Raw genomic sequence first — 23,225 nt, forward strand, 5'->3', positions numbered from 1 at the left:
TCAAGGGTGTGAAAAATCCACACCCCTGAGCAGTGTAGTTAAATTGACCTAAATCACCTCGTAGCCAGTGCTAGGTCAATGGAAGAATTCTTCAGCTGACCTAGCTACCGCCTCTCAGGGAGGTAGATCACCGACACTAACAGGAGAACCCCTCCCGTTAGCATAGGTGTAGTCTACACTGAAATACTGCCGTGGCACAGCTGTGCTGCTGTAGCATTTTAAGTGCTGGGGCAAGGGCTGGGGCTGTTCTGCTGTGGTCATGGGGCAATCTTCCTCCAAGACTGTAGCTCAGCAGCAGACCCTAAAGTGCAAAGCAGCCTTCACAGAGCTGCTGTGGTATCTGCAGGTAATGTCCTCCTGCTCCATTTCTGTGGGGATATTTTGGCCACATAAACACAGATCTACCAGCCCTGATTCTTCCCTGATCTGCAAAGGCTTCTCAAACCCTACTGCAGCAGTCCAGATTAAGCCCTCTCGTTGCACATCCCTTGCAGTCTCCATGGAGCCCTCAAACCATGTCCCTTTTTGAGCAGTGAACCCATCGCGGTTGCACTATCCATTGGTCTTTTCTGGTCCCACAATGGGATGGGCAAAGATCAAGAGTTTTTTCTTAATGAACAAACATGAGATACTTGAGAAACACTGACTAAAGCAGTTTCCAAGTGTGAATTAAAGAGCACAATTCATTTTCTCTAGAGCATTTTTAAAAATTCAGTTCAGAACCATGGTACTATACCATACATGGCATTTCAACCAAAATTTTCACAAGTGACCAGGGATTTGGGGTGTCTCAATTTTTGAGTGCCCAACTTGACACCCCTTGAAGGGTCCTGTGCTTCAGGAAGGGCAGCACATCCACCCTCTGAAACGCACTTCTGAAAATATTGGCCTTAGTATTCCATAATCTGTTCTATACGGTGATAATTAAAGCCTTGGTTAACCTTCCCATCCTCCTCCTCAGGAACAGCTAATTGGACTAGAATTCCTTATGCACCAAACCATCCCCTCAGCTTTTCTCTTCGAAGCTTCTGACTTTAGTTTGTGTTGCACTGCAGTTAAAGTGAAGAGTGAAATCCAGATCATTGACATCACTGAGAACAGCGCTAAGCTACGCTGGGTGAACCCTGAACCCCAGACCCTTGACTTCTTTGACATCACCATCACCTCAGCACAGGACCACTCTCTAGTCCTGAAGCTAAACGTAACCAGCACTGAACGGGTGATCGGAGGCCTCAGAAGCGGGCAGAAATACCAGGTAGCAATTACTGGGTACCACAAATCACAAGCCAAAGTAACCTACATGGAAACGTTCAGCACAAGTAAGTGTCTTTCTGGGCATGTGGGATGGAATAAACATTTTTTTCCAGGGGAGATGCTGAAAACATTAAATGGAAAAAGTCACAAACAATGGAGAGTAAATTGGTGATGATTATGATGATTCATGCCTTGATAATGCCCAGTGTGTAACCGTATGTCTTACATGCCACCTCTCAGCGCAGCAGCCTGGTCTGTAGTGCAATGGCAAACAGAAATTGTTTGCAACAGCAAATACAAGTTGTCATTTCAATGCAGTTAAACTGATGAAGATTTCAGTGGACTAGTCCATTCCTCAAAGAGGAATTTGTTTCTTATTGTGCGTACAGCCCCGAGCACGATGGGGCCCTGATCTTTGACTCAGGCCTTCAGTATCAAAAGAGCTCAGCTTCCCAACTGTACTAGTATAACATATTATACAGGTCCATTCAGAGGGGATTAAGCAGCAGGTTAGTCCTCTGGAGACCCAAGTTCAAATCCATGAGTAGGTAACTCATGAAAAGCACCAAACGCTTTGGCTATTCAGGATAAGCCCAAGCTTTTCGCTGATCAGCACTGAGGTGTATTGGCAGAGCAGCGTGGGGAAGATTGCCCTATGCCTGCCAGCTCCATGACCGGCTCACTTTAGTGCTGGTAAAGCCTCTCCCAAGGCCTGTTGGAGTCAGCGGGAGGCTTTCCATTTATTTCAGTGGTTTTTGGATCACGCTCGTTGCAGTTGCTTACCTTTGCGAGCAATCAGTTCACCCGCCAGAACGTTCAGAAAAGACGTGAGCCCAAAGAAGAGGCATTTGCATGAACTGAGTTAGAAGCTAGGATGCCGATTAAAAGGATCCCCCTATCACTGCTGCCTGCATACACCCATGATTTGAAAAACAACCCTGCCCACAGAAGCAGTGCTGCAGAATTTATGAAGGGGGGTGTGTCCCTCTGGCTGAACCAGTCCTCTGGACTGCTGTTATACTTTGGGCAAAACCCATTTTGGTGGAAACTGCCATTGCAGTGTGAAGCAAGGCCTTTTCCAGCAGAGTTCAGGCTTGACTAGGTCTAGGTATCCTTGATTACATTCAACACAAATCTTATCATCAAAAAGAAAAGGAGTACTTGTGGCACCTTAGAGACTAACCAATTTATTTGAGCATGAGCTTTCGTGAGCTACAGCTCACTTCATCAGATGTATACCGTGGAAACTGCAGCAGACTTTATATACACACAGAGAATATGAAACAATACCTCCTCCCACCCCACTGTCCTGCTGGTAATAGCTTATCTAAAGTGATCAACAGGTGGGCCATTTCCAGCACAAATCCAGGTTTTCTCACCCTCCACCCCCCCACACAAATTCACTCTCCTGCTGGTGCTAGCCCATCCAAAGTGACAACTCTTTACATAATCAAGTCGGGCTATTTCCTGCATAGATCCAGGTTTTCTCACATCCCCCCCACCCCCATACACACACAAACTCACTCTCCTGCTGGTAATAGCTCATCTAAACTGACCACTCTCCAAGTTTAAATCCAAGTTAAACCAGAACATCTGGGGGGGGGGGGGGGGTAGGAAAAAACAAGAGGAAACAGGCTACCTTGCATAATGACTTAGCCACTCCCAGTCTCTATTTAAGCCTAAATTAATAGTATCCAATTTGCAAATGAATTCCAATTCAGCAGTTTCTCGCTGAATTAGATGAGTTAGATGAGCTATTACCAGCAGGAGAGTGAGTTTGTGTGTGTATGGGGGTGGGGGGGATGTGAGAAAACCTGGATCTATGCAGGAAATAGCCCGACTTGATTATGTAAAGTTCCAGCGAGAAACTGCTGAATTGGAATTCATTTGCAAATTGGATACTATTAATTTAGGCTTAAATAGAGACTGGGAGTGGCTAAGTCATTATGCAAGGTAGCCTGTTTCCTCTTGTTTTTTCCTACCCTCCCCCCCCCCAGATGTTCTGGTTTAACTTGGATTTAAACTTGGAGAGTGGTCAGTTTAGATGAGCTATTACCAGCAGGAGAGTGAGTTTGTGTGTGTATGGGGGTGGGGGGGATGTGAGAAAACCTGGATCTATGCAGGAAATAGCCCGACTTGATTATGTAAAGAGTTGTCACTTTGGATGGGCTAGCACCAGCAGGAGAGTGAATTTGTGTGGGGGGGTGGAGGGTGAGAAAACCTGGATTTGTGCTGGAAATGGCCCACCTGTTGATCACTTTAGATAAGCTATTACCAGCAGGACAGTGGGGTGGGAGGAGGTATTGTTTCATATTCTCTGTGTGTATATAAAGTCTGCTGCAGTTTCCACGATATACATCTGATGAAGTGAGCTGTAGCTCACGAAAGCTCATGCTCAAATAAATTGGTTAGTCTCTAAGGTGCCACAAGTACTCCTTTTCTTTTTGCGAATACAGACTAACACGGCTGTTCCTCTGAAACTTATCATCAAAGCAGCTGTATAACTGCTACCCCATCTGGGAACTGCAAATTGCGCTGGGGGGGGGGAGGAGCATGCTCAGTTGTTGTACATTGGCATAGCTCCATTAAAACCGATGAGGTGGCACTGATTTACACCAACTGAGTATTTGGCCCACTGAGTGGGATCATTGCCCCTCCCAACCCAAATCCATCCTGTACAGAAAGAACCAGTGTCAGCTACTTTTGGGCACCATCCCCTTCCTTCCTCCCAACCTTGGGGGGTCTGGAATCTGTACTGTGGATGGGGGGAAGAGATGGGTAGGGAGAAGGGGCAGCATGCATGGTGGAGATTGCTCTGCCCTCCACTCCAAAAGTCCTGGGAGCAGTTGTATCCAGGAGAGAGTTCTTGGTAGTGCACTTACCATGGGGCTGTGCTACCAGCAACTGTCTTGGGGGGGTACTAGGGACCAGAGCAGGGCCTCCGTGCAGATCCCAGGGGATCCTGGAGCTTGAGAGCAGGCCCCCTGGACCTTTCTAGGGGTTTCCAAACTCCACAATAGAACAGTCAGGGGGAATCTCCATTAAAGGATTTTTATGGAGACTTCCTCCCCAGGAATCCCTGCCAGCGGGATTTTTTCCCTGGGATGGTGTGATCTGGCCCAGTGTAAGCACTGATGAGTAAACACTGTCGTTGTTATAATACAGAATAAAGCAGCCCATCCTGTTAGCATAGTTGCTGGAGGGAGAAGAATTAATCCGAGATGCAGTTACTCTGACATGAATTACTCATTGTGTCAGCTGCAACCAATATACATTTCTAGAGTTTATGTATTTATGTAAAGAAACCCAGCTCTGAACAGTGCTGCATCTCTCCCTCCCCGTACCAGCACATTTTGTTTACCAACTCTTATTCCATTCCTTCCATAATCAATATGATCTAGGCTGTTTCTGGTTGACAAGCACAGTTCCTGGTCCAGACTGTAGATTTCTAGAAGGCAAGAAATAGAAGACAGGAGGCTGGCCTGGGCACATTGCTAGGGGAGGTGGTGTTGGTTTTCCTTTAGCTACATCTGTTGCTCTAGGATTTTTTTTTTCCCCTTTGGCTGATCATTCCATTTGGTTTTGCTCTCACAGAAAGTATGCCAGTGCCCAAGGCACCTTCAGTAGCGTCTGCTAATCTGATGGTGAATACTGAGCCTTTGGAACGGCCAGAAATAGGTGAGTAGCAATGCACTTAACAGAATGGGAGCAGTAGGTTCCATAATTACCTGTGTTGGGACTGTACTAGGGCCTCTGCTAGACTCTGCTCTAGCTCCATTTAAGTCAATTGACTTCAGTGGTCCTTGATCAGATCCTAGCGTAAACTGCATGGAAATCAGTGAAGTTATGAAGATTTCCACCAGCAGAAGAACTGGCCCTTTATTTCTGCTGTGAATTAAATTATTTCCTCAGACAATTAAGGTGCAAAGAGCTGGAAAAGTGCTGTTCATTCAGGGCCAGATTCTGCTGGCCTGCCTGAGCCAGAGCAGGAACTTACTCTGCAGGAAGTCACACTGATTTCAATATGACTGCTCAGGGCATGAGGTACAACAGCCTGGGCCTGGGCCAAAGGTCACTGAAGTCAATAGAATGCTTTCCATCAGTTTCAGGGGCCTTTGGATCAGTCCCCACATAAGTAAGGCTAGCACAATCTGGCTCTTAGGCAGGCCTCAGGCATAACCCCATTAGCTGTTCTGTACTGTTCTCCTGACAACCTCCCTTCCTGACCTGAAGGTGTAAACGGTGCAGAATGCTCTATGGCACATTGCACCATTGTACTGGAGTGTCAGACTGGAGAAGGAATGAACCTTCATCAGAGGCTGAGCTGAGAACCATCCGATGCTCGGTTCACTTGGCTCCTGGGTGTAATACAGAGCTTTACCCAAGAGTTTGCGGCCTACCGGGGAGTAAAAGTGAAAGATTTCCCAGGGATCCTATGAAGAATGGTCATGTGACCTTTTGAGTCGGTTTAGTAAGCTTCCCTCACACTGTAAGTCCTACCACCTGCCCACCCTCATCTTCATTTCTTCCACCATGGCATCAATGGTTTATTGTAATAAACCATTAATGAGCAAGTAATCAGATCCTATTCGTGATTAACAGTGTGTTTATTATTAACATTTGTTATTAACATATAACCATTGTAGTGATTAATACCTATAATGGCTCCTCCACTTTGTTTTAAATGATCATAAAGATATTACATTAAGGCCCTCCCGTTCCCCCCCCCCCAAAAAAAAGAAAGGTAAACAACTGATTGCACCTAATGTGATCAGTTACACCTCAGCTAGCACTGATCTCAGCCCCCTGCCTGTAACACCTGATTCACAAATGAGGGAGCTCTGGACCCTCAACTCATGGAAAACAGCTCCGCTTCATTACAGTCATTGAAGCAGCGCTGTTTTCCATCGGCTGAGGATCTGGCTCCCAGTCTGAACCATAATCCTGAGGTTTGTAACCTTTGTCTTGTTAAGACCTTATTGCTACCTTAACAATGTTTTCTTTGAAAATAGGTTCTGAGATCTGAGTTAAAAATGCAGACCTGGAGGGTGAGATTTTCAGAGCTGGCTAGGGGGTTTGGGCGCCAGGTTCTCATTAGTTTCTAATGGGAATTAGGAAGTTCTTGGGCCAACCCACACAACTGAGGTCAATGGGGTTTGCCTGGATGTACATGAGGGTGAAATATGGCCCCTGTTCTTTAAACCAGATTGAGTTTATTCAAGTGATTTTTTTAAACACACTGAATCTTACCTCTCCCCACAACCCCAGGGTACTGTGAAGGACTAGGATTCCTAGGAGCGTCTGAAAAATCTTTGCTAGCTTTCCTACAGTTAACACTGGCACGGGGGAGGGATGGGGAGGGACAATCTCATTATGGGTGCCGTATGTATAACTGCCCTTGCATTTAAGTAGCACTGCTCAGCCGCAGCACTTTGAACTTGCTGGCTCCAGATTAGCAAGATTTCATTTCTCTCTTTGGATGACATGCCATTGCTGAGATTGGCTGTAACACACTGAATGGTTCCTTCGAAGTACATCCCTCTCTTCATTTGCTGTCTTCCATCATTTCCAGTGTCTGTGTGTGAACCATTTGCATTTGCTTCCCCCACCCCCTCCATGGTTTTTCACCTGGAATGACACAGCTGGCTTGGACTGCCCAGCTACTCTGAGAGCACTAGCCCTTGTCTACACGTTTAACCCTTTGTTTGTCATGCCTTCCGAAACAGCGGCACAAGATGTATGGTGCACTATACATCTCTGTGTCCACGTGTGACTTCGTAGGACATACAGCGGACCGCGGGAATGCTTAAGGGTTGATATACAGAACAAAACAGCATCAAAATACATAAATTATACACAATAGAATAGCTAATCAGGCACGTGTGCCTGTGGAATTGATACAGGCTCTCAGAGGACTAGGAAATGTGTTGCTTAGAGAGTCATGGGACCAGAGAAGCCCGGGTTTCCAATAGCTAGTGATCTGGAGGAAACATGCAGTTTGATACAGAGTTCAGTAGTTCATACAGTGGCATAGCTTATCTGGATTCCATCCAGGTGCTTAAGACATTAACCAGAATAGCATACTGGAAACACTGGGTTACATAATCTAAACCTGCATACAAGCTTTTGTGTCAGTTATTTGGCATGGAAAAAGGGCACATGCTAAAAAGTAAGGGCCAAATCCTGCAGTTAAACTCCTATTAAAGTAAATGAGATTTTTGCCTGAGCAAGAACTGCAGGATTTAGCCCTAAACAATCACTTTTGGACTCCAAGTAATATACTCTAATCTTCAGTTATTTAAGTCAGACCTTCTGAAATCAGTGAGTTTTTTTAAAAAAATGTACTTTAAACCCAAAACTCATGCCAAGGCAAATAGGTTTTTGAATACACACTTCAGAGCACAGAACTCTTCAAGCCCAAGCCTGCTCCCATTAAAATCCACAGCAGACGTCCCACTGATGTAAACTGGAGCAGCCTAAACCACAGCAAGCAAACAATCCCTACCTAGAGATCTCAGAGAAGACCCAGGAGTAAAGCTGAAATTCCAAAGTGTTTCATCCATTACTTTCCCAAGAAAATCCAACCACTATTCGCTCACAGAGACACCACCGATTCAGAGCACTTGAAAATGACAGCTTCGTCCTGGAACTCTCCATTTAAGGAGACAGGATTTTAAGTAAATTTTCCCTTTGAAATTCCAGCCTGCACTGTTATCTGAGGAGCTTAAGGGAATAAGTCACACTACTCCCATTGACCTTCCAGGGAAGCTGGGAAGCTGGCTCCTTTAGCCTCCTGCAGCCTCCCTGACTTGATAGCTCAGTGCCTTCATACCTGAGCCCACACTGTTTTTCATGCTTTCTGCCAAGTTAGAAAACCTCAGTGATCTCTAAACTGACACCACTACCACATGATTCCCGCCATGGAAAATGTCCAACTCCGACCGATGGCCCAGTTATTCCTCAGAGTGCGTGGGATGGGGGTGTATTGTCCAAGCAGAGTTGGGTGGGAAACACCATGACTGCGTACGGCATAATGCCAAAGGGACTGCTGGGGGCTTCCCAAAGTGATACTTGCTAGGCCTGTTAAAAAGGTGTAGGGTGTGTTTCCTGCTGCCACTGGCTGGAGGTGCTGGTGATCAGCCTTCATCCCCATCCTAGTCCCTTTGGGCTGTCCAGCATTGCCATCGGTGCTAGAAATGTCCCGATCCTCCCAATCTCAACCCCACACAGCTGCATTGTGGCTCTCTTCTGCATTGGTGCACACAGGGAATCCTTGTGCCCTTGGACATGGGCATCTCAGAGCCAGCTCATGCCACTCTTGCCCACAGAGGAGCAACCTTACTTGGTGAGTGGTTCCATTAAAAGGAATAGGGCTGGTCCTGGAGTACAGCACTACCCCGCCTACAGAAAGCGGCGCAGCCTGGCCCATGATTTGCCCCTCAGTAATGAATGAGCTGACCACGATTACGCGTGTGCTGAGTTTTTCTGCTTAGATCTGCTTGGTAGCAAACTGGATAGGATCGCGAAATCTTACATATACTGCAAAACGACATCACAGTCCGACGTTTCGCTCAGTTGGGCGCAATCCCTGTCACCCCCCAGTATCTCTGGTTTCTGGGGGTTTTGCTTAGAGAGGGCGAGATTGTGACCCACCCCGATGAGCTGTTATTTGCAGAGGTAGTTCCCATTGACCACTCCTGTGAATAACTGATCCCCATTGGAGCACGGAGCTCACAGTCTGGCCTAGAGAAATCAGGTTTTGGCAAATATTGAAATTAGGCCCAAAAAATGGTTTTGTTTTTTCATGAAACCTCAGCAAACAGTAATGTCCCTGATTTCACTTGGGCTGTGAAATGTTTTACACTGTTCTGGCACTTTCCCCATGCTCTGTTCTGCCCCTGACTACTACATCGCATTGATTTGGCGCTTATGTCCTAGGCTAGGTAGAGGCACGTACAAGCCTAGCGCATTCCCTGCAAACCTATGCAAAAAAAATAAATAAATAAAAATCTGGGGTGCATGCACCAGCTGCTTGGCATGTTTGATCTGGTGTGGTTAGTGCAAGAGTATGTGCAGATATGACTAGAGACCTGGCAGAAGCCGAATTCAGGCCAGGCCCAGTTTTACGGATGACTTTTTAAAATGCTTGATTTTTTTTTTGTTTTTGCTCTCTTTGCCTTTTCAGCTTTTAACCCTTTCAGAGTCATTTAACGTTTGCACATTTTGAAATTTAGATTTGACAGATCCTTGCTTGCTGGATTTTGACATGGGCACACAGTGCAAGGAGTATCAGGTTATGTGGTTCTTTGACTACAAAAACAAGATCTGCACCCAGATTTGGTATGGTGGGTGTGGCGGTAATGCCAATAGATTTGAGACAGAAGCTGATTGCATTAGCAGATGCTTGAAGCCATGTAAGTACCACATGGGGTTAACCATTTTTGCACTTTTATAATATTGTCAAATAAAATTTTAGATTGGCAAGAAATTTTGGTTGAAAAACAAAACCCCACACACTTTTTCCCCTACAGCAGCTGAGAAAGTCATGCAGCAACCACCCCTTGAGAAAAGATTATTGCCAGGTAAAAGCACAAATGCAGCAGATCCTGCATTTAATCTCACTGCTCTGGCCACTTCTGTTGCAAGCTTTGCCACTGTGGGACTAGGGCAAATGTAACCAGAAAGTATGTTTTTTTCACTTGTCCACTTGACTAGCTGTGACCACTTGACCCATCACGTGCTTTGCATGGACACGCTGTTGGCATGCCTCATGTTGCATCCAGAAACGCAGTGTTGACACGAGTTAATTACAAACTGTAGTTACAGCAAAACCGGGTCGTTTATTTCATGATAAGTATATGGTCACTGAATTGGAGAGGATTGCAATCACAAGGAAACTCGTGTTAGCACTGTTGTGTTGTCCCCTGGTAACTGTGTCCCTAACTAATGCCATCACTCTGCTGTATGCATTACTCCTGGGGGAATTCTGCGCCAAAAAATCCAAAATTGTGCACCAAAAAAAAAATATCCAAAATTCTGTGCCAAAAATGCAAAATTCTGCATATATTATTTGTCAAAATAATGCAATATAAGAACACCAGTTTCACTTATTTTGGTAATTTATTTAAACTACCATACAGAAAAAAAATAACGATAACTTCCTGAACAGTTAAGTTACAAATACTTGGTAATCAATACCCTGCAATCCAGTTATAATCCTGGGTTTTCATTTACTTGTATTTTGGCATTTGGTGTTCTGTAAAGTAGAATGTCACTCTATATGGCCAAGACTTTCACACATGAAAATACAGTTTTGCTCGTCATTGACCTGCATTTTTTTTAAATGGATAAGTAAAATAGAACCTGAGCTGTAATCTAACCCCACTGTGCCTCTCTGGCGCAGGAAAAAAAGCGAGAAAGCACACAGATCTTCCTAGCTGAAGAGTCCGTTACTGTCATTTCCAATAAGGCTCCTTTACACCACTCTGGCAAGGTAAAGGAGCCTTAATTGACTGATGAGAAGACTTCACTAACAATGGGAACATTAGCAGCCTGCCTGCTTAATTGTTACATTTCTGCTCCTTCTCAGGGACAGAGCCTGCTTCATAGAGCCCTAGGCCTCCAAGTCCGGGATGCAGCAACTGCGAGCACGAGGGACAGAGTGACTCTCTCTAGGGACGCATGCACACTTCCCCAGCCTCTCTCCTCCCCTGCACAGTGATCTGCTCTCCCTGCTGCTGGCTGCTCCCAATGGACTTGCCTGGGCTGCCAGGGAAGGGGCATGTGTTCCCCACAGATTTCTTTGCTCCCCCTTTTTTCTGCAGGGGAGCCAAGAAATCTGCAGAAGGTATGAATTCCGTGCCCCTGGGGGCACAGAATTCTCCCAGGAGTAAAGTAGTGTGGATCTGTACACTTTTCTTTAATTGAAATACTTAATTGAAAAATATTCCTCATTGCTTGGGTCTTGAGTCCAGATGTTCCCCTTATGTGGAAAAACCCTCAAGAAATGGAGAGTGGGGGGAACCCACACTAGAAAACTGCAAAGTTCTCCTCAAGGAATTTCCTCTGCTGTAATGTGGGGGTTTGCAGCTTTGTAGACTGGACAGAGGGTGTAGCCTGTGATTGCATGGGATCTTGAAGATCAATGCACAACAGACTTCCTCCTCCATAGCGATGGCCACAGGACAAAAACCTGAATAGAAAAGAGTCCTGCCAGCATTGATGAAACCCTGTCTCCCTGCAATGGTTGTGTCCTAGCCCGCTCTCTGGGAGGGGAGACAAACCCAGGAAGGAAGCTAATGCCAGGGAACCACAGCAATGTAGTGCTAAAAGGAGCTTTGAGAGGTCGTCTAGTCCAATTGCTAGAGGCAACATACAGTGTTGCCAAAACAGCCATCCGGGAAATGGGATTCTTCTTCAAGTGATGGTCCCTATGTGTGAAATATACATAGGGACCACGCATCTCGAAGAACCTCCAGTGACAGGTAAGTAACCTCCTCTTTCAGTAATGCAAAAATTTTGAGTTTTTGAAAAAAAAATCATCCCAAATCAGGAGGAATTTTTGAGGGGAAAATTTCAATTCTGCAGAAACTAAATTGTCCATCAGCAAATCATTCTGCTGGAAAATTCTTGACTACCTCTAGGGACCAACTCTCAGGAGTTTAGTGTAAGTCTCATGTTATTTTGTGCTCTGCTGAATACCACGGCTCCTGTAGTTTAGTTATATGCTTATTTGGGAATCTTGGCTTTAATATTTCCTTTTTAAAAAGCAAGTTTCTAGCCTTCACGGTGGCAGAGAAATATTTCAAAACGTGATCCAAGTGCATGCTAAAGACTCAAAATCCAAAAAGCAAATAAAAAGAATGCCCAAATGTATTTATTTATTTTTAAATCTTTTAATGTTTCAGCCATCTCGGGGCGGGGGCGGGGGCGGGGGGAGGTGAGGGCTGACTCATGAGTTTTGACTGCTTGGGATTGGTAAAGGGTGGTTTGATCACAGTCTGTAAGTACCCACAGTGGGAACAGAAATTTGATAGTGGACTCTTCAGTCTAACAGACAAAGGTATGACCCAAGATACAAGGGCTGGAAGGTGAAGCTAGACAAATTCGGGCTGGAAATAAGTTGCAAAGGTTTAACAGTGAGAGTCGTTAACCATTGGAACAACTAACCAAGGGCTGTGGTGGATTCTGTATCACTCATCATTTAAAAATCATGACTGGCTGTTTTTCTGAAAGATCTGCTCTAGCTGAAACAGGAATTAATTCGGGCAAGTTCTGTGGCCTGTGTTACACAGGAAGTCAGACCTGATAATCACAGCAGTCCCTTCTGGCCTTGGAATCGATGAACATTAATTCCTATGTGGATTTCGAAGTAGAAATACACCAGAGGAGCATGCCACAGAGAGCTGCAGAAATGTCGAGATCAATAGTTTGTTGTGCCGAATGAGATTTCCGAGTCCTTTATATTAGAAATAGGTTGTGTCCTGTCACCAGTAAACTCTGGAGAGAAACAATGATTTGTGGACCACGGTTTGAGAACGCTAAGCCAAAGGGAGCATATTGCTAGTGTGGAAGCCTTTTCTGGCTTCGATTCAGCTAGGCACGTCAGCACATCCTTAACTCCATTCCTGTTCAGGAAAGCACTTACTTAAAATTAAGAACGAGTTTAAGTACTGAAATCCCATTGACTTAAAGTTAAGTATGTGTTTAAGGACTTTGCTGAATAGAGAGGCCCTGCTGAATCAGGGCCTAAATGAATAGATTTGCCAAATGAGATCTATTTCTATGTTATATTGGTTATGCATTGATTGGGTTTCTCATGTCCCTTGGTGACGTTTCCAGTGAATTTTGTTGCTTAGGCTAAAGTGATATTTCCAGTACATAAAAGGTTGTTACAAGGAGGAGGGAGAAAAATTGTTCTTCATAACTTCTGAGGATAGGACAAGAAGCAATGAGCTTAAATTGCAGCAAGGGCGGTTTAGGCTGGACTTTAGGAAAAAATTCATAACTGTCAGGGTGGTTAAGCACTGGAATAAATTGCCCAGGTGGGTTGTAGAATCTCCATCATTGGAGATTTTTAAGAGCAAGTTAGATAAACTCCTGTCAGGGATGGTCTAGATTAGTGGTTCTCAAACTAGGGCCACCTCTTGTTCAGGGAAAGCCCCTGGCAGGTCGGGCAGGTTTGTTTACCTGCCGCGTCTGCAGATTTGGCCGATCGCGGCTCCCACTGGCCGCGGTTCACCGCTCCAGGCCAATGGGGGCTGCGGGAAGCGGCGCGGGCCAAGGGACGTGCTGGCCAGCCTTCCCGCAGCCCCCATTGGCCTGAAGCGGCAAACCACAGCCAGTGGGAGCCGCGATTGGCCGAACCTGCGGATGCAGCAGGTAAACAAACAGGCCCTGCCCGCCAGGGGCTTTCCCTGAACAAGCAGCAGCCCTAATTTGAGAAACACTGGTCTAGAAAATACTTAGTCCTGCCATGAGTGCAGGGGACTGGACTCGATGACCTCTCAAAGTCCCTTCCAGTCCTGCAATTCTATGATTCCTAAACTTGGCGTTATTACTCTGCATACAGTCCACAGCAGATTGACAAGAAAAGCAATGAAGTGGCCCTCTTTATGGCAGACAGACATTTATGTCCATGGTTCTCCAGGAGATTTCTTCTTTTTATTTGCAAGTTTTAGTTAGACTCTCTTTCTTCTACAAAGTTCAGCCTGAATCTTTGATTGAAAAAAGAGATGGGTTTGAGACACAAAAGTCAGCAGCAGTTTTCAGACACTGATATTTGGGGGGTTTGGATCAGGGATTTTGGTGCAAAGAGATGAAGAACAGCTGTAAAATTGGGATATATGTGGGATTCCAAACCCAGCCAACCTTTAGGATTCTTTGGATATAGAGCTCTGCTTCAGGACCATCTCCATGTTTTAAGTACGAAATAACCTTTAAGTTTACTATGGAAGAAACAAATCCAAACAGCAGCAGTTAAGGCTAGCATTCCAGTCATACATTTGTGTGTGTGACTGGATCAAGTAAAGCCATGACTCACAGTGGCCACCTCCTCTCTTTCAATTATGTGCAATATAGCCACATCTTAAAGCCCATTTCAGTAAATTAGGAGGTCTGAACAAAATTCAGAACACAGCACTGTGATTAGACCCAGCTTGTCTGGGTCATTTTTTGTGTACTGCAAGCTTGAGACACAAATCTTCCTCTTACCGTATGCACAACATGTCTCAGGTGGCATGTGACCAGGATTCATCACTGAATTTGGTCCGCTCCCGGATCATTGGTCCAGACCAGGTACTGACAGGGAGTGCAATGTCAATCCTGATCCGTGCCTCCCCTAGACACCAGTTAGATGCACTGAAACTTGTTAGGATCCTGGTGCCTAAACAACTAAGAAGAATTCAGTCAATTGTCTGAATGATTTGCTCATTAATAGCACAGTTTTCCCACACTCACACGGTGGACACACGAGAAATCATAGTGAGTCAAAAAAAGCACTCCTGATTCAAGCAGAAATCCCGTTGACCACAGTGGGAGTTGAGATTGCTCAGTGTCTCAGATAAGTGCTTAGCGTACTGCACAATTGAGCCCTTAGTCACACTGACATAAGAAAAATTCAAATCCTAGCCAGAGAGGGAGATCCTGAAGGTAATCTGCTGTGTGAGGCTGGCAAATGGAGTTTGAAAAGGGGTCAGAATAGAGCTGACGTTACTTATATAGCTCCTTTTATCCAGGAATATCAATGTACTTTACTAAGGCGAGTAGTAGCCTTATTTTAGCAAGAGGGTAAATTACTTGCCCAAGATTATATAAAGTCAGATTAAACTAAAATCCTCTTGTTCTCAGTCCCCTGGACTAGCAGCTAGTTGGCATAGCCTCCCTGTAAAATAACTGCTGTCAAAATATCCAGAGAAGAAATTATGTATGGTTAGGAAAATTGGGAAAGAATGCAGAATGAATGGCAAGAGCTGCTAGGAAACAGATTAAAGAAAGAAAGGCTAACAAGATCATAGGAGGCACAAGGAGACTTGCCACAGAAAGTAGAAAACAACAAAGGAAAAATAACCTGGTGAATGCAAAACTATCATGCAAAGGCCAAAAGCTGAAAGAGGGGAAAGGAAATGAATTGTGTGCATAGATGAAGCCCAGAATAATGGCACAAAAACAAGATCTCCACATCCTCTGCTGAAGCACCAAGGCCTTAATTTCAATCCTGTGCTTTAGTGCGTTCCTGAACAGGGAAGTATTGCTGAATCAAGGGCCCAAATAGAGTAAAAGCTTTGTTATCCAGCATGTTGAGGGAGTTGGGGGTGCTGGTAAGTACAAACTCCGGTTAACTAAGAGGGAGGGAGTTTGGGTAAGAGGGGGGCTCAGGACTGGGGGTTGGGGCATGGGAGAGGGTGCAGAGTGTGGGCTCCTGGTGGGAGTTTGGGTATGGGAGGGGGCTCACAGCAGGGGTTTTGGGCACAGCAACGGATGCGGGGTGCCAGATCCAGGTGCCGCCTCCACAGCTCCCATTGGCCTCGGGGCGGGGCGGGGGCAGCGCACAGAGCCGCCTACCCGTGCCTCACCTGGGAGCAGCTGGGACATGTTGCCACTTGCAGGGAGCTGCCCGAGGTGAGCCCCTCCCGGATCCAGCACCCTGCACCCCCTCCCGCACTCTGAACCCCTCATGGCCATTTCTCCACCTAGAAGCAGCAGGGACATGTTGCCACTTCCGTGGAGTCACGCAGAGCCAGATAGGGAGCCTGCTGGCCCTGCACCAATCAGACTATAAACAGGACTTTCTATGAAGATCAGAAATGCCTGTTTATAGAGCTTTCCGGTTGGTAAAGTGCCGGATAACACAGCTTTTACTCTGGGCTTAATTCTTCAGTGTTTCCCTAAAAGTCAATGGGAGTTTGGCTCGAGCTAGCCGCTCACAAGAACCACAGGTTATAATCCATTGGCTGGAGGTGGAACCTTGAAAATGCATAAAAGAAATTAAAAGATTTAACTAGTACTGAAAAAAGAGCAAAAGGAAGACAGAGTCAGCACCTCTGCAAATTACTGCACAATCCAGAACCTGACACGTGACCAGCTAATATCACTTATTAGCCACAAAAATGCTTGTATTGTGGAAATTGGACCAGTCAATGAGAACGAACTGAAGCTAACCGTCAAAGAAATTAAAGGGGAAAATAGGTAAGCACTGATGCGATTAGTGCTGAAATTCAAATGCTAAAGCTAATCAGAGAAGGAGGTTTAAAAACACTCTTGGAGGTCTATGAAAAGGACTGGACTGATAAGAAACTATCACTTTAAAGCAGAGGTGCCATTGTGTAACTGTCAAAGTCAATGTAGCCTAGTAGGAAAACTGGAGAGACTCTATTTTGCTATCTGCACATAGCCAAATCTTCAGGAATATCATTCGGAGTCAGAATTAAAGCATAGAGTGACATAATCATTCATGGTGAATAATTTAGCCAATGAATTCGAACTTTTTATCCTTCTGGAATAGCTATTAGCAGGATTTCCTTCCATGTATTCGTTTGAAAATTTTCTATACATTTTTGGGGGGCTTAAAAAAATTCTGTGTACTGTTCATGTCAGATCACTGCAGATATTCAGTATTCACTCTCCAAGCTATGTCAGTTAGTTGTAGTGTTGGATAAATCACATGGTTCCCACTAGCCACCACTCTCCGGCCACCCAGCTGTGAAGCCAATGGAGAAAGAAGGGTGGCAATACGCCCCCTCCACCCCCCAACACACACAATAGCCAGATTTCATGGTCTGTGATGCATTTTTCACGGTCGTGAATATGGTAGGGCCCTAATTACTGTAAATCGTTGAAATGAGCGAACACCTACATGGCTCCCTGAATTCTCTGGATTAGGAGACAGCACTATAAACATCCATTACATTAGAGCCCTGGGCGGATACAAATTTATACCCGTGGACGCGGATATCCGCGGATATCCGCGGATAGAAATCGGTATCTGCAGAACCGCAGGGCTCTCCCGCGAACCGCAGTGGCAAAAGGAGCCAGCGCCCCAAGCCAGCATCTCCTCTGGCGTGGATGTAGAGAAGAGATACAAATGGTCATTAGAGGCCCACCGGCAGCTGTCCGTGGTCGCACTCTTGTGTTCAAGCAGAGCGCACGCCCCCAGACAGGAGATACACACAGCTGCGTGGAAGGGCTGGGGACAGGGCTGGGGGGGCGGTACAGCCGCACCAGAGGAGTTGCTGGCTTGGGGCACAGGCTCCTGGGAGCAGCGGCCCCACGTTCGGCTCCTTTCACCGCTGTGGTTCCCGGGAGAGCCCTGCGCTTCTGTGGATACCGATTTCTGTCCGTGGATATCCGCATCCGTGGGTATAAAGTTGTATCCGCGCAGGGCTCTACATTAGACACTCCCGTAAATACTAAGGGCCCAGTGGCTGGAAAGATGTATGATGAAGCATATGCAAGGAGAGCTACATCTTCCAACTTCTAGGTTTGTGTCTGAGTCTGGGCTGAAGCAGTCCTGTTGCACTGAATGTAATGATTGCCCCCAAATGGCTTTTCTGAGAGAGTCACTAAAATAACGTGGAATTGATGAACAACCATCAACTACCCAAGATGCAAAGACAGAGGCTAACTACGAAGACTAACCCACAGTATATCCTTCCAACTGCAACAGAAATGAAAACTCCCTCACTATAAAGGTAGAAACAAAGAAGAGAGTCAAACTGGTCAGGAACTAATTTAACAAGCACAGATGAAAGTTAGAAGCAGACAGGATGGCTGCTTTGGATTTGTGCTTGCTAATAAGGCTCTGTAGCACATAATCAAAGGAGAGGCAAGAAGGCGAGCATGAAAACATTACCTACATGATGCTTTCAAAAAGCAAATAGCTCCAGAGAGTTTTAACGAAAAGCACTAGAAGAAGAAACCTCTTCCCCCAACACTGAGATTGTGTCTGTGTACAAAGTGCAAAACTCAAAAAGAACAAGTGGGCCCCCTTAACAACATACAAAAGGACTCATTTCTGTTGCCTGTACCCATTAAGGCTCTGATCCTCCAGCGTGATGTATGTCCACATGGCATCTGATTGAAACCATTGTTCTCAATGGGAGGTGCTGAGTTCCTTTGACAATCAGGACCTTCCTTCTTTCCAAAACTCTTAAGATCCTCCTGTATTTTCTGGTCCATGTAATAACCGCAAGCTGTTGTTTTTTTACATTATCAACATATACAGTTTCATAAATCTTCAGCTATGGTACAGCAGAAAGAATCCTGAAGCTGAAGTTGAAATTGGATGTGCACCAAGTAAAACAGTAGCTGACTTTTACTGTGCACCAACGGATCTAGAATTACCCGCTAACTCATCGTTAGTCTTAAAAAGAAGGAGACTCTGTGCTGCAGAGGATTAAGTACTAGTACCTATACATACCATGGTCAGACAACTTTGTTTACCAGCCGGAGTCCATAACGGAGCGCCAGAATTTGGAGTGGATTGATTTTTGCATGTGTAAGTGCTGGCTTTTATATTTGACATTGGCCAATTGGAATGCAAAAAGCAGTGAGCTGGAGTGTTGTTTTTAAGACAACATCCTCCTCTCCCAAAGGCCTGGAAAAGCTTTTGGCTGCAGGTGTCCATCAACAAAGCTGAATTGAAAGATCTGTGCTGATTGCAGACTCGTACGGGACAATGGGTAGAAATGACAAGGGCTAGAAAAGTGCTTTTAAAACTTTCTCCTGTCTCAGAATTGCAGTTCCCAGTGTCAATGGATTATACATCACATAGAATCATAGAATCATAGAATATCAGGGTTGGAAGGGACCTCAGGAGGTCATCTAGTCCAACCCCCTGCTCAAAGCAGAACCAATCCCCAACTAAATCATCCCAGCCAGGGCTTTGTCAAGCCTGACCTTAAAAATATCTAAGGAAGGAGATTCCACCACCTCCCTAGGTAACGCATTCCAGTGTTTCACCACCCTCCTAGTGAAAAAGTTTTTCCTAATATCCACCCATACAATAAATTGTTAACCATATAGAACTGTTAAACAGAGCAGCCAACAAATTTCCAGTGTGATTCCAGTAAGGAGGATGGACAGTTTGAGGTTGATCTAATTGACACATTGGAATTTCTTTTAGCAAAGATATACTCAGATATATGTGATCATAAAGCAGAGAGACTCTTAATATAGCGTAAAGCATCACAGTAGGGAACCCTCCCCCCAGTTCAATTGAAGAGCAGAGTTGATTTTATATATGCCAGATTCTGAGCCCGAAGTATAATTGTGTGAAGAATACAACTGCATACATGGGGGGGTGGGGGGGTGTCTGTAATAACAATGTGATAAAGTGCATGGGTTTGTGATAAAGATACATGTATCACAAACCTATGACTGCATCTCCAAGCTCTTAATCGCTCATCTGGGATTCAGTCTAACATTCCAAACCCCTGAGTAGCTTCCAGGACCTACCATTATTATTTATTTCGATCAACTTGCCACTGGAATCTTTTTTCTGGAGTTCTTTGCCAGACCTGTTTTCTAATCAAAGTTGCAGTAGCATAGTTCCAGGTCATTCCCCAATACAGAGCTTAGGGAGTATTAAGTCTTGTTCTTTAGGATCTGCCTAAGTTTAAGAAACTAGCTTGCAAATGTACTTTCATTCCTCCAGTCTGCTAGGTTGGGCCCCTGGTGCTATCAAAGGCCCCAATCCTGGAAACAAACAAACAAACAAACCGACCCCCAAAAAACAACAACAAAAAATGGGCAGGGAGGTGCTCTCATTATTTAAAAATAACTAGAAGAGAAACTGTAGTCAACCCCTAACAGATTTCTCTCATTTTTTAATGAGAAAAAGTCCTTTATCCTCAATGTTGATGTAAAATTGCTTTATAGGAAACTGGGGTCTGATCCCATAACCATATATTCCCATGATTAGTCCTTACTTGGCCAGGTAGGCCCGTTAAGTTCAATGGGATGTTTTGTGGGAAGGAGGATTACTCTTTGGGCCTCCTGTGCTTTGTTAACATTAACTAAAATTTGTAATCAGGGTGAGGACTGCCGAAACCATTGTAGCTGTAATGCATGGAGGCCGAGATTTCTGAAAGTGACTAGTCAGTTGAATAGCTCAAGTTTGCGATGCCCAACTTGCCATACCTTCCAAAGGGCCTGATTTTAAGGGGTCTCAAGCTGGGAGCCCCAGTGCTGAGTTACCCCAAATCACTAGTCACTTTGAAAATCCTATTTATATATTGAACTGTACTTTACAGTCGCCTAGGCTAAATTTCAGACTGGAAAGGAAGGCAAAGGGTTTTAAATTTAATTTTTTTTTTACTCTTGATCTGATGCAAAATCAAGCATGTAAAAAGTAGTTATTTCCACTTTCACATCCTGTGAATGTCTTACAAAACTGATCGCAAATACTGCCAGGCATGTAGTAGCCTTAGAGAGCTTCTCCCCCTTGCAGCTGTTTACAAACTACATAAACACATGATGAATTTGTTACCAAAGAAGCATGTTCCCAAGGGATGGGGAAATATTGCAACAATTAGAACATCAGCCTTCCCTGCCTCCCCAGCTAACCGATTTTCTTTTCTGGTTTTTGTGTGCTGCGTGTGATTTTTAATCACGTGGCAGGCTGGAAAAGGCCAGTATGAAACAAAAGGGAACAAGAAACTGGAAATATTGAGGAAGACGTGTGGATCCCACTGACCCTGTGCTTGACACAGGACCCCAGAGGGGTGTCAAAGACGGTTGTTTGCCAATTATAAACTTCACCCCTTGATCCAGAGGCCAACTAGACCCCAGATTAGGGCAGCTTCAGGACCGCTCTAAATTGGGTTCCTTGGTAATGGCTTCCAAGTGGCTGCTATGCCAGACTGAGATGACCAGGGCATAGCACACAACTCCTGCCCCCTAATTCACCTCCTTGCACAATGGGAGTGCCTCAAGCCAGCTTTGTGTCCCCCTTATTTTTAGCACTGGAGCAGTACAAAGAGCCTGAGCAGAGGACCAGGATCTCACCCATTGCTGACAAATAACTGGAAGAGAAACTATTCTTTAATAAATAGAAAAATAAATGACCAAGGACCAGATTTTTAGAGGCATTTAGGTGCCTAACTCCGAGTGATTTCAGTGGGAGTTGTAATATAAATCCACTTACATGAAAACCATTGACTCCGATACTGTAAATGAATGTCTTGTAAAGTTCAGGGTCTCCTAGAGTTCTGTCCCTATCGAGAGAGTGTAGCTACCATGTGACCTTATTTTTATCTCTACCTAATCAATCAGCCATTGCACTTACTACTCCATGGGATGCATTTAGTTGTATTAGCCTTCATTTTGCGCTTGGATCAGTGCAGGAACTCCAGGGCCAAGTCTTCTCACTAGATTCTGCCGGCCTCACCATTGCCATTTAAGGCATGTATTTTTTCTTGCCTGTGACAGATACTGAATGGCTCAGAAATAGGCAGTGCTTTTTACATGGCAGGCTATTTAAAATAAATAGTGTTATACTAAACAGATAAATCGTGTTTCTGTGAAAGGCTGTGGTTTTATAATCCCGATTCCATGCATGGACTGTCTTGGTGGTGAATCTATCTGGCTAATATATCACTTCTTGCTAGGGCAGGGAGTGCTGTCTGGTATGTCCTCCTATGCTATAACCTCAGCTAAGAGATTTGTATCTGTATACTGACAAAAACTGGACCTTTCTACTCTAGGTAGGGCAGGACACATTGTAGCCAACAATGACTCTGATGATGGTCCTAAGTATATTTTTTAGAACCTGTTAGCAATTATTTATGATCTGTATTCTAGTAGTTCCGAGGACCCCAATGAAGGATCAGGGTAGCTCACTGAGCTAAAGCTGCAAACTCTTTCTGCTTTCCCCGCCAACCCCCCTGGGGTCCCTCTGCCCTATTATACATCCCCTTCACCAGGAGGGTGTATCGAGTCCACGCTCTTTGACACCTGGCACTGAGTCACTAAGGATCGTGCTGTGACCAGAATGTAAATGGAAAGGCTTGCTAACATCACACCAGGTCCCATGGAGAACTGTGTGAATAAGTGATTTTTTGGTTCACTTGCAGAACTGAAGAAAAAAATGGTTCAGAGCAACCCAAAATAAACATTTTTTGATTTTTTGGGTGAAACAAAAAAGTTGAACCAAAAGTGTTTTGAGTTAAATTAACTATTTTGTTAGTTTTCAAAGGTTTGGGGGCTTTTTAACTTTTTTTTTTTTAATTGTGTGAAATTCCAAAATGAAAACTCAAAATGGTTTTGGTTCGGAAATGCCCAAACAAATCATTTTGACATTTCCAAATGTTTTCTGTGCTTGACCGAAACAATTTGCCACAGTCTACCTGAGCCTGCAAATTATTTTGTTCAACCCAAGTCTGCTTTCTTCAGCAAAAGAAAGTATTTGCACAAAAATGTTTGCTCTGCGGTTGCTCTGTGGAGCAGCCCCCTCAGCTGGGGTAAATCGTGGGACTCATTTACATGGGCTGCACCTGTTTACACCACCTGTAGATCAGACGATCGAACTTTGGCTCAAGTTTCAAATATGTTTGTCACTAAAAAGATCCAGAGAATCTTGTTTGTGTGCAGATTGCACATCTCCGGAAACAGCTCCATGAGGAAAAGCATCTTGACCCTGACATACCATGTGCAGATATTAAGGTCAGACTGGTTTCAGTGGACCGGGCCGACCTAGTATCAGGTACATTCAGTTAATAAGTTAACTAAATATAATAAGTTATATTCAGTCTACACTGTCTACTAAGGTGAGCGTAGAGGGATTATGTCTCAAATTATCTTGGTTCGTATGGCCTCTATATCATTCACAGATTTTGTACATATGAGAAAAATATAGTATTTTAGGGCAGAAATGGGGTAGCTCAGGTGACGAGCTCCACAGACTGTTGTAAGCCCTTCTCACCAAAGGATTTCCCGTGTGTGCTTGGGAAAGAGAATTCAGCAGCCAGCGGCAG

The 23,225-nt window shown here is 44.8% G+C and overlaps 1 protein-coding gene across 6 annotated transcripts in view; it reads left to right on the forward strand.

The window, feature by feature from the left end:
* COL6A3 (collagen type VI alpha 3 chain) overlaps positions 1–23,225 on the forward strand; it is a 120,448-nt gene that overhangs the window by 93,275 nt on the left and 3,948 nt on the right. For 4 of the 6 annotated variants that reach the window (XM_048869348.2, XM_075118154.1, XM_075118156.1 and 1 more), the window contains 4 exons: positions 1,056–1,319; positions 4,849–4,932; positions 9,489–9,668; positions 9,786–9,836. In XM_048869348.2, the coding sequence (XP_048725305.2) occupies positions 1,056–1,319; positions 4,849–4,932; positions 9,489–9,668; positions 9,786–9,836 (579 nt within the window). The remainder of the gene's footprint in view (positions 1–1,055; positions 1,320–4,848; positions 4,933–9,488; positions 9,669–9,785; positions 9,837–23,225) is intronic. The other 2 variants (XM_075118152.1, XM_075118153.1) reach the window with 2 other exon arrangements.

Source organism: Caretta caretta, chromosome 11, assembly GCF_965140235.1.
Source record: "Caretta caretta isolate rCarCar2 chromosome 11, rCarCar1.hap1, whole genome shotgun sequence".
Lineage (NCBI taxonomy): Eukaryota > Metazoa > Chordata > Testudines > Cheloniidae > Caretta > Caretta caretta.